Source organism: Herpailurus yagouaroundi, unplaced genomic scaffold (assembly GCF_014898765.1).
Source record: "Herpailurus yagouaroundi ecotype Mexico unplaced genomic scaffold, PumYag 181, whole genome shotgun sequence".
Lineage (NCBI taxonomy): Eukaryota > Metazoa > Chordata > Mammalia > Carnivora > Felidae > Herpailurus > Herpailurus yagouaroundi.
In genome coordinates, this window is record NW_024412412.1 from 7,474,424 (window position 1) to 7,486,571 (window position 12,148).

The following is a 12,148-nucleotide window of genomic DNA, read 5'->3' on the forward strand; positions in this document are numbered from 1 at the left end:
GCTGCCGCTTTGAAGTTGGCAGGAGGGGTCGGGATGCGCCGAGCGCGGTCGCCGTCCCAGCTCCCCGATGCGGCGCGGTGGAGATGGTATAAGTCCGCCGCGTGAATAAATCGGCGAAAATGCCAAAAATGGGATTCCAGAATGACGTTGTCATTTCGTGAATGCTTTTGGGTTTTTTTCCTTCATAATGTTGGTTCTCTGGCACTTTTTTCTTGGGTACGTTGCTTTTTCCCCTCCTGGTTCTCACCTCTTCTCTGTTCCATCTTGCATCAAGTTCACTCTCGTTCTTCAACGTCGGTTTCCTTGATTTCTTTGTCGGAGTGGCAGGCAAGCCAGTCCTCTAATCGCCGACTCCACCCCCCGCCACCACCCCCTTTTTTTTCTCTATTGCAGTTTATTAGATACTGTGTTTTAGATTCAAATAGACACAGGAACTGTTAGCTGGTGTTAATCTTGAGCAAGTTTCGTACCGTCCTGGACCTTAATTTCCTTTTGTGTAGAATGGAAATAATACCCAACTTGTAGGCTTGTTGCGCGAGGATTGAGATCCTAAAGAAAATACATTCTTCACCTGGCCCAGACACATAATAAGCACTCAATAAACAACAGTGGTTATCACTTTATCTTAGCTTCTTCCACACCACCTGTAGTCATCTGGAAGCTTCTACCCATGCTATCAAAGTGCTTTACAGCAAGTGTTTACATTTTGAGCAGTTTTTACACCCCGCTAGGGATTCTTTGTTAAGGTATATGAATATGGCGAAAGACCTCATTTTGCATCAGATTAACATTTTTATCCTGTTTTCACACTTACAGGTTTTTCTGATTTTTACTTGTTTCTCTCTGGGATTGCTGTTCGACCTGTGCGTCCAGCTTTATGGAATTATGTGAATTGTATGTGCTGTTAGATTTCAAGGATGATAATACTTTTGTCTTTATTTTTAGAAAAAATGTAGAAGACTTCACTGGACCTAGAGAAAGAAGTGATCTGGGATTCATTACATTTGATATAACGGCTGATATCCTTTAAGAAAATGTTTTATTGCTTTCTCTATAGTTGTATAATGATACACATGTTGCTTAGTGGTTTTTGACTGTCTCCTGAGTCAGCCATACTTTAGTTTCTTTTTTTAAAAATATAATTTATTGTCAAACTGGCTCCCATACAACACCCAGTGCTCATCCCAACAAGTGCCCTCCTCCCTGCCCATCACCCACTTTCCCCTCTCCCCCACCCCCCATCAACCTTCAGTTTGTTCTCTGTATTTAAGAGTCTCTAATGGTTTGCCTCCCTCCCTCTCTGTAACTCTTTTTTTCCCCCCTTCCCTTCCCCCATGGTCTTTTTCTGTTAACTTTCTCAAGATAAACATCTGCACCCTTTAGTTTCCATACCTATGTGTCTATTAGTAAGAGTTTTCATACCTTTTCGTTCACACTTTGAAAAAAATTATTTTTGGATTCTTCGGTTATCATTTTATGAGCCTACGTTAAATTGTTTACAGAAACATTAACTAGATTGAAAGCTGTAAGAGAGTTTGAATCTATTTCAGAAAGAAAAAACCAGGTTGTTTGGATTACAGAAAGAAAGATGTTACCAGCACTCAGCCTATGTAGATGGAATCTTTCACGTACAATCCCAAGTATAGATCCATATTTTACGATAGCAGATATACGTAGATGGAATATTTTATGTACAGTCCCAAGTAAAATATCCATATTTTACAGTAGCAGAGAGAAACCTAGGTTAAAAAAGTGAATTGGCATCTCTTAAGGTTTAGAAGATCATTATCAGAATGGTCATTGGTAAACTGTATGAGCATTTTGCCATTATCATTTTTTTATAAGTACTTTTATCATAGGAGTCAGAAAAACCTTAATATTTAAAGGAGTTAATTTAAAATGAGGATGATTTAATATTTTCTCTTTATCTTGAGTTTCTACCTTTGGAAACTGTTCATTTTGGCCAATCCAGTCTTCTAGGGTCTTGGTAGCTTTGTTCCCTGCCCCTTCCAGTGCAGTCACCTGGCTCTTTAAGACCTCAGTATTAAAATTGGCTCTGGTGATGACACTGTCTGAACTTGGGTAAAGCACCTGTCTGTCGAAGCAGATAACATTCCCGGAGAGTTTACCTGATACGGCTCTTTACTGCCATGGAATTACTTTAACTGGACTTTTTAGAAATAAAATGTTGAGTTTAGAAAGAGACTAAGAATTCGCTCTCTAGACACTTTTTCAGGAAATAGAGTGCACCGTGACAACAGTCCCATGGTGAACTTGGTATGTCTGCTTTTGAGTCTTCACGTCATTTTAAAACTAGTAAGGAGCTTGGATCTCTTGTGAAAGTAGTAGCTTTGTGTACCTGGAGAATTACAGTGAAATTTCCTGATCTCTCAACAACTGTACATATTCAGTCTCATTTGTAGTTAAGTCAGTTTCTCTTAATGCTGCTGCTAAACTTGAAATTGTGCCCTTTCTTCTAAAGAGCTATCCCAGACTTCTCCATTCTTCAGTAGTGTGATTCTTAGCGGATACACATGTCTAAACGTGGAATGAAACAGATGTGTTGCTGTCGGTATGAAAATGCACATCATGAAAAGACTTCACCATTTACGTATAATACTTAATAAAAATGCAAACATTAACTCCGTTCATTTCCCAGTGACACAGCTCTTGTGTTGAATCCTCATTAATTTTTTTTCCCTTCACTCTGATAGGCTGATGAAATCAAATTGGTATTCAACTGCATGTTCTTACCAAGCACTTCATGGATTGAGACATTTTGATCTCTGCTGGCATGTGTCCAAAAGCAACGTGGACAATTTATTATACTTCGTGTAATTAACATGAGCTAGTTCATGTTTGCTTATCAGTAAATTTAAATGGCGAGGGCTGGTTATCCTTTAGAACATCCATGGAATCGAAAGTGCTTGAAGGATTAAATCCTCTTTCTTTTAGACTTAGTCGATGTCACAGAAAGCTAAATTTTGTATTGCTCTGTTATTATTAACCAAAGAATCTCAGCTAGTAATGCCTAGAGGTATGGGGTGATAATGCTAATAATCTTGCTGATTATATATATATATATGATATATATATGTATATATATATATATATGATATATATATATATCATGTACTTTTACTAAATTAGTGTCTCACTATGTTTCTGGCCCACCTCTCCTTTTTTTCTGTTTTAGTATTAGTATTGTTGTGGATAATTATGAACAAGAGTGGTTTAAAAGTGGTATGCTGCCTCATGATTTATATATTCCTTAATTCATTTACATCTAGAGAACATATTTGATTGGAATGTTAAGCAATTGTTTCTTTATTTATCAGCAGAATATTCAACAAAAAATAATGTAAGTATATATATATACACACACATATCTAAGTTTTAATAGGTCTTTAAAACCTCATTAGTTAATAGATTATTAAAACCTCATTTTATTTATTAATTTATTTTAAATGTTTATTTATTTTGAGAGAGAGAGTGTGTGTGCTCGTGAGCACATGGGAGAGGGACAGAGAGGAGAGAGAGAATCCCTAGAATCCTGCGAAAAGGGAGATCATGACCTGAGCTGAAATCAAGAGTGGGACGCCCAACTGACTGAGCCACCCAGGTGCTCCAAGAATATAAATTGTATATATTCAGAGTATCTGACCTGAGGAGTTTGGTAAAAATCACAGGCCTCCGGAGAGGTGATTCTACTAAGAAAACCTCTCCTTTGGTAGCCTCTGTCTTTTTTCTGCTTCTGTAGCTCTCTAGTATTGTCCCCTGATTGGGGTGCAGACGGGGCAATCCATAAGAAAAACCGTTCAGAGCTATTTTTTCCTCTCTTACGGATCTAGGAAGAGTTGCCAGTTTTTCAGTTCATTAGCTTTTTACTGGCTGTTAGGATGGAGTGGCCACTTCCAAGCTCCTCACGCGCCATACTGGAAAGAAGTTGATCTGTATGTTTTTCTGTTTAAAATAAAAGGGAAAGAAGCTTTACTAATACTTGCAGTACGGGCTGACGTTAATATTCACACTCAGTCCCTAAGTCAGGTGATTACATGTCTCCTACAACATGCAGCGTCCCTGGAGGAAGAGGAGGAATTCAGCGGGCAGGAGGTTGACCACACTGCCTGCATTTCTTCATTCATTCATTTTCAGTATTTTGTAAGGTTGTGCAGTATAATCCAATTAAGTGGGTGATATTACCTATTTCTTTTAAGTTTACTTTTATTTTGAGAGAGAGCGTGCAGGGGAGGAGCAGAAAGAGGGAGGGAGGGAGAAAGAGAGAGAGAGAGACCGAGAGATTCCCAAGCAAGCTCCATGCTGTCAGTACAGAGCCCGACATGGGGCTTGAGCCCATGAACCTTGAGATCATGACCTGAGCCAAGATCAAGAGTTGGCCACTTAACCCACTGAGCCGCCAAGGTGCCTCTGATGTTACCTATTTTTAAATAAACGAATCCTCACAAAATGGAAAAAATGGTTGAAAAGATTCCTGCAAAGGAATCACAGGTTGAAAATGCGAATGGTTCAACCACATGTAAGCAACAGGAAAGGGGCAGAGCTGGTGGGTTTCTTTCTCTTTGGAGCTGCTTAGCCGCAGTGGATTAAAAAAAGAGAGAGCTGAGATCTAATAAAAAAGTTGGCTGAGGAAATTCAACATTGGTCAGGAATACTATTTGAAATGCAAATTTGCCTTGACTATCAGTGATGATATCGTCCGAAAGTAGTAACGTGTACTGTGCACGTCATTTGTAAATAAAAATGCATCTTTTGGGGTTTGTGCTCAAAATAATTTGTGATCGAAAATCTTTGGAGACCATTTCCAATGATAAGGTCAGAAAGGATGTTGCCGAATGCTGGGTGTACGAGGAAATGGGGGTGAGGCGTTGCTGCTCGGGTGTCGCACTCTTCAGGCCAAAGTTTTCTTTCCGCAGCTTTGACTGGAGAAAGGTATGTGAATCAGCATGCTAACTCTGAGCTGTGTTTACAGCTCTCACTACCCATGTATGGAAGTAAAAATTGTAAAGGTGACAAATGTTTGAATCATGTCAGATTAGTTTAAAATCCATCTAAATATTTCTATTTTTCTTCTCACGTGAACTATTTTGATAGTCTTACCAAGCCGTATATCTCCAGTTAACATTTGTCTGCTGGGAAATATTTTCCTTTGCTTTGGAGTTGTATGGGATTCACCAATTATTTACTTAAAAGTAGTCTTTCTAATCATAAACTAGACTTTATCAGAAGTTTTGTAATGAAAAGCTACTAAACTATTAGGTTAAAACACTACTAAAATTGTTAATTTGTAGATTGAAACTTACTGGTCCATTTTGATTTAGAGCTTTTTTTGCAGATAAGAGTAAGGGTTGAGATATTTGTATGGAATGTCACTAAAACAGAAATCCCCTGAAAGTGTCAAGTGAATGATTGTGATAAATGAATTAAAGTACAAAAGTGAAATCCATGGAATTAAAATGTGCTTCTTTGTTATTTCACCTAAGTCACTCTCGTGTTTCTTACCATACAGTCTGGAGGTAATTCGTATTTAGAGATGAGTCTACTTCTGTATGTTATTTGGACTATATTTCCTTTCAAGGGATGAAAAATTAATCAACTTTATCTGTTGATTGGTTTGATTAGTTAACTGCAATTTTTAGTATTTCAATTCATTTTACATTTATTTTGAGCATACCTTTTTTTTTTTTTTTTAATTTTTTTTCAACGTTTATTTATTTTTGGGACAGAGAGAGACAGAGCATGAACAGGGGAGGGGCAGAGAGAGAGAGGGAGACACAGAATCGGAAACAGGCTCCAGGCTCTGAGCCATCAGCCCAGAGCCCGACGCGGGGCTCAAACTCACGGACCGCGAGATCGTGACCTGGCTGAAGTCGGACGCTTAACTGACTGCGCCACCCAGGCGCCCCTGAGCATACCTTTTATACCACAAAATTTGTTAGGCACTCGGATTATTGGGTTGGAGGAGTTTTGGTCCTTGTCCTTGAGAATCAACAAAATGTTAGGGTCATTTAGAAAAACTTACTCTGAAGGTAAGAGTAATGACTGTATACACACATACTATTCTACAGGTCTCAACAAATTATCCAAATTTCTGTGTCACCTTGGCGACAGGTGTACCTAAATCATATTCATAATTCTGGTTTACCCCAGTGTGACTAGTAAGTTAATACAACTTGGAACTTTGACACATCATTGCTTTGGCGAATGAATAAATGTATAGAAGATGTCATTTCACTTCGGCATATCTTTGTATGTTCTTCAGTCTCGATGTTTCTGTTTAATCTTCGCGGTTTTATGGTGAAGATTTGAAACCTCTTAGAAATTACTTCCACATTCCTTTTTAGTGAGCACGGTCCCCACATGCTAGCAGTTGGCCTCCCAGGCTAATAATGCATAATAGCTTTATAAGAACAGATGTCTTGGGATTTAGTAGTGATCACAAATGTGTTTTGTCTTCATTTTATGCCCCTTATTTTCCAAACAGAACTTGCTTTTGATATGTCAAAATAGCGGTTTCAAAGAATTGGCTTCTAGAATGTTGCCATAAATGAAACAATGATGTGCCTATGGTTAATTTAAGGGAAAAATATTTAGAAGGCTTCATTTCTTTAGTGATTCTTCGATAATTTAAAGACCTTGGAGATACGCAAATACTCATGATCTAATCTGGCTGCAGTGACCCCTGTTAACAGTGTGACGGACCAGGAATAGTTGCCTCAGTTTCCCTGACACTATGCAGAGTCCACACTGAGCTGGGCAGGAGAGGTGATTTACGAGAATGCTTTTCTTCCAGGGATTCTAATAATCCCTTCTGTGTCTCCAAGGGCCTCTCTCTGGAGAGCGAGTAGGTCTACACCCTCGGAGTAAGCTTTGGGGCCCTAAATGACAGTTGCCTTAGCAAAAGCAGTGATTTCCTGGGAGATCATCTTTTGTCCCAGCAAAGCTCGACTTCTTATGTGTATCCTCTTGTTATTGTTTTGTGTGCTTTAAGATTTTAGCAATTCCCTCAAAAGTTGTATTATTAATATAAATTAAACTGTTTCTTAGCACTGCTTTGAATTTGAAGTGACAGAGATGAATTTCTGATGAGCTGTCTAATTCATTTTCATTTTAATGTAGGCTCTCAACCAAGTAGTCCTTTGGGACAAGATTGTTCTGCGAGGTGATAATCCAAAGCTGCTGTTGAAAGATATGAAAACAAAATATTTTTTCTTTGACGATGGAAATGGCCTCAAGTGAGCAATTCTTTGTCCTTCTTGTAATTATGCGGGGGAGAGAACGATGTAAAGTATTTTTTATTTTAAAGAAAAAAATTAGAGGGTACAAAGAGGACAGTTGAGAAAGAAGAAACGTATACGGATCCAAACCAGAGGATTGGGTAGAAATACTGTCATAGTAACTGGGGTTTAGGAAAAGCACACAGTTTCTTGCAGTATGTGAACCCCAGTCACACTCAGAAAGCCCTCAGATGCTTCTAGTCCCAAGTGCGCAGGGGGCCTGGGCTGTCCCACCTGTGGTAGGACTGTGGTTGGCAGGGGGCTCCTTAGGGAACATGGGGAGGGAAGTTCTCGGAGATCCTTAATGGAGAAATAGTGCATTCATCCAGGAGGTGACACTGAGGGCTCTTGCTGTGCTTCTCTGAACTCCCCTGAACCTCAGTTTCCTTTCACACCCAGTGAAGGAATTAGAATGGCTGGTCTTTTGGGGTCATTTTTAGCTCTTAAGCTCTGCGAGTAAACATTGGAAAGGATTTTAGGGGAGAGCTGTTTTAACCAGAGCTCTGGTTTTGCAGACGAAAAATTGCCAGCCGTGAGAAATTGTGATGTGTTCACAATCTAGATAAGGATAGAATTAGATTGCAAATCATTGCCTGCTGGCATCTAGCTCAAATCTCTTTATATTCTCTGTGTTTTACTCATTTAAGCTTTTTGGCTGGTGGTTCTAATAACTGTAACTGAGTGAATTTAGGTAGGTCATCATGGGATGCCTGCAGATAGAATGCGGGTCCCTGGGATTTCAGAAGACGAGAAAACTTCTGTTGATAGATGAGGGTTCCAGTTACAAATAGCTAGTTCTATAGTATTTGAGCCTCAGTGCTTGAATTAAAATGTTTTCTTTGAACTAAAAATGTTTCTGCTGACATCCGTTTATTATTATATCTTTTTATAGGGGAAACAGGAATGTCACTTTAACCCTGTCTTGGAACGTTGTACCAAATGCTGGAATTCTACCTCTTGTGACAGGATCAGGTCATGTATCTGTCCCATTTCCAGATACATATGAAATAACGAAGAGTTATTAAATTATTCTGAATTTGAAGCAACATATTTTTATACTTAATCATATCTCATTTTTCTCTTCCCTTGTATCTTCATTTGTTTTTTGGTTGTTACTTTTTTTGGGGGGTGGCATAAGACTAACATCAAAAGGCATATTTGAAAGGTTAATGTGCTATTTAGACTCAATTTTACAAACAAAACACACACAAAAGAAGGCCACCAGAGTGGAGTATTATAAAAATAAGACAACTACATAATAAAGATTTGTAACAAATTTATCTTGGAGATATTCCCTGTATGTCCATGATTCTTTATGGAATAGAAAGTGAGCATGAAGAGTTATTAAAACTTTTAGGCGCCTGTGGAGTTATGAGAATGCTATTTTATGCCTTGCTTTCATGCAGGTTCACATTGGATGTGATTCAGAAGCGGACATTGTCTTTGAGGGTGTGTCTCATTACTGGAAGCATTAAGATGGTTATTTGTGAGACACTGGTTTATGAAACAGCCAAGAGGGACAGGATTTTGTTCCATTTGTCTTAGGAATGCCCCATGATGCTTGGTTTTCTTACAGGTGACGAGCAACCGTCTCCACTTAAAGACTAAATACCTCTATATAAGCTGGAAATCATTCTAACTCACTTTAAAGTCTCTTAAGTCAACCAAATATGTGTGTCTCAGTGCTTTCTCTAAAATTGTTCCTTTGTATTATATCTTTGTGTGAATTTTTAGCATTGCCATTGAAAGTTGAGAACGTTTGCATGGTTTACCTTCTGAGTTAAGTTTGTTTTCGTGAGCATGCCTCGTGCCACTGAGTGGTAATTATTTAAAATTTTTTGTAGGTCCCCATTTTAATAATTATTGCGGTAATAATAATCAGTATTTGTTGGTGTGCTTTTCCACTTAGAAGCACTCTCATATGTTTTACTATGTGTTCTCCTCGATAACCTAATGAGGTAAGTAGTTCGAATGTGAGGTCTTTGCAGATGAAGAAACTGACACCCGGAAGTTTATTGAATTGCTTTGCGGTTACCTAGCAAGGAAGGGAGTTAAAAGTTCCCTCAGATTAATTCTCTAAGCCTGTCCTTTCTCCTGTAGCTCTGATTACCGGCTAATCAGAATTCACTTACAATTTTCATTATGTTTTCTGTGACCCTGGATCCTCTTTCGGCCTCTCCTTAAAGCGGTTTCCCATCCTGTATGGAAGTGACTAATTTTCAGGCTGCCAACAACTTCTACAGAGAGGATCTCTCGTTTCATTCTCTGCATAAATTAATTTTACTTTGTGAAAAGTAGAAGAATCCAAATGTATATAGAAATAATTTAAATGCAGAATAATACACGGTTGAATATATGACCATATTTAACATGATTTTTTTCTTACTGTGAACAAATAAATGTCCTCAAGGAATCAAGTACAAATCAATTACCCTTAAAAGCAAGACCAGACACTGTAGTTACACTCTCAGCAGTAACCAAAAAGGGCTAGTGTTTTCTAAGAATAGGTTTCAGCTAACAGTTGTTCCATTTACCTCCTATGAAACACCTCCCTGTTTCCTTACATTGGTTTTAGCGGTCACTGTGTGTGATCCTGTGGTTTGTGTCAAAGGTTGCAGGTGTCTGATCACCAATACCAGAGTGGGTGTGGCCCCCAGCTTCTTCATTCAGCTGTTCAGGGTCTCGGTTTCTTTATCTGTAAGACGGAGTTGGAGAGTCCTTAACTTAAACAGTGGTTCTTTTATAACCACAGGAGTCTGAAATGCGTTTTATCTGTTCAGCAGAGACTGAACAGAAAAGCCCTTTAGTAATGTGACGACAAGAAGGCGACCAGAAGACTAACACACAACTGTTCCTCCTGATTTGACTTTATTTCTGTTAGATTTTATACCCAGAAAATTTAACTTTCTATAGTTTGTACAGATATTACACGTGGAAGCGTAGTATCCTTAGGTGTCTCCGCTGAACCTCAGGGTGCATCCGTGAAGGCGGGCACCACAATAAGCCTGCGGTTCCAACCAGGTGCAGGCGCCCGTGTGGTGGTTCCCTACACCTCTGTGATGGCGCATGTGTTAGGTTGCCGGAGACGAATGTTGAAGTTCACTTGAGTTGAAGTTTATTTGACCGTTCGCCTGCTTCTTTGGAGTTGGTGAGGAAGAGGAGCAGAAAGATCCCAGTAGCACAATGGTTAGGTTTTGGTTTTTACTGAACTTCGGGCAACTGCTCAGGACAAGAATGCTCCAACGTGGGAATAAGAAACCTCTGTCTCAGGAACTCATTTTTGGGTCGCACGGTTTTGTTGGTTGACCGTGATTCTTCATGAAAACAGATGGCCTTGTGTTCAGTTTGATCAGCATATCATCTACCTTAGTGTCTGTGTTTTCAAGAAGTCTTACGAAGTCCAAGGCTTCAGATTGAACAGAAACCTAAGTGTTAGAAATGTCTGAGTCCAGAGAGGATCTTGGGAAAGGAGAACGATTGCAAGAAACGTACCTAAAAGAATTCTGGTTAGAAGCCAAGTAATTTGCAGTTTGCTCACATCGTCCTTTTCTGTAGCAGGTTAGCCTGGAGAAGCTGTCAGTGCTTTTTTATTTCCCCAGTTGATTACATTTGGTTTCTTGATGCTTAAAGGAAAATAACAGAAAACTGACACTTCAGAAATTCCTAAGGGTGTAATGGGAAAGTGGGTGATTGTAAATTTCCTATTTTGGAATTGTTTTACAGTTCTTTGGTGGGTCTGGCCGGCTTAGTAATAGCACGAAGATGGGTCTTTAAGGTTGTATCAGACATTTTTCCCCCAATATTCTATCTAAAGCTTCGTGATTGAAAGCTTTGGGTCTTTGAGGTATAGGTTACTGGAGGTGCTATTTTATAATATTTTGAATTGACGTGAGATGAGTGTAGGGAGAAAAACCGTAAGCTGTGAACTTTGGTAGTAAAACAACCCCTATTTGTTTCAGACACTTTGCTTTTAGTAGAGAGCCCGTGTATGTTCTGTGTGACTGCCAGTGGGTTTAAAGAGGTCTCTTTCAAAAGTTGCACGTTTTGAAGCGATTTAGGAAATTGTTTACAAATAACAGATTCGTAAGAAAAAAATTCATGAAAATACTGGAGATGTGTTTGAGGATTTTCGTAATTGCAATAAACAGCCTTTTTTTCTAATGAAGATGAATTTTGTTGACGAGTAAAAGTGTGCATTTTAAAAGACTTTCAGATACATGCTTTTTATGTCAAGCTGCTGAACTAGAAGAAAATGAAGCCAAGTCGAGTAAACTTAAGTTCTTTCTTATTTTTTTTTTTTCTTTTTGTGGGGTGGGTGGTGGGGGGAGGTTATTTACATCTAAAATATCTTCTCCAGACACTGTGTGCTCCTTTCCTAGACTGTAAGCTCTTTGAGGGCAGTCCTGTCGGATTTGTCTTTGTATCTTTCCCCGCGCCTAGCACAGTGCCTTGCACGGAACAGGCGCCTAATAAATACGGATGATGAATGAAGTCCTTTGTCTTTGTGGCCAAACCGCGGGGGCCGCTTTGTTGCCGACACTCTCCCTGCCTGGTGAGTGTCACCGGCTTCCGTTCTTGAGCTCGCGGTGACGTGGGGTGAGTCTTGTTTCCTTGCAGCCCCGTTAGGCTGCTGAGTGGAGGCCAGGATGCTGCTCCTCCTGCTTCTGTGACCAGTGTTCTCCCAGCCCTCACTTTTGATCGTGAGCGAGCCAAGGGGTAGCGAGTGAAGGAGGAGTGAACTGGAAAGTGCTTTACTCTAGTACGAGAAAAACCACAACCTAGACCCGACTCAAAATCTGCAAGATGCGTGCTTAGCTCCTGAAGAAATTGCTGGGAAATGCGGGTGCCTCCGT

General features: G+C 39.5%; 1 protein-coding gene across 1 annotated transcript in view; it reads left to right on the forward strand.

Annotated features, from left to right (window-relative positions):
• SPCS3 (signal peptidase complex subunit 3) overlaps positions 1 to 11,784 on the forward strand; it is a 12,464-nt gene extending 680 nt beyond the window's left edge. Inside the window, exons 2-5 of the mRNA XM_040489872.1 lie at positions 946 to 1,019; positions 3,285 to 3,361; positions 7,138 to 7,253; positions 8,188 to 11,784. Coding sequence (XP_040345806.1) covers positions 946 to 1,019; positions 3,285 to 3,361; positions 7,138 to 7,253; positions 8,188 to 8,320 — 400 coding nt within the window. The 3' untranslated portion in view covers positions 8,321 to 11,784. The remainder of the gene's footprint in view (positions 1 to 945; positions 1,020 to 3,284; positions 3,362 to 7,137; positions 7,254 to 8,187) is intronic.
• The last annotated feature ends 364 nt before the right edge of the window (positions 11,785 to 12,148 follow it).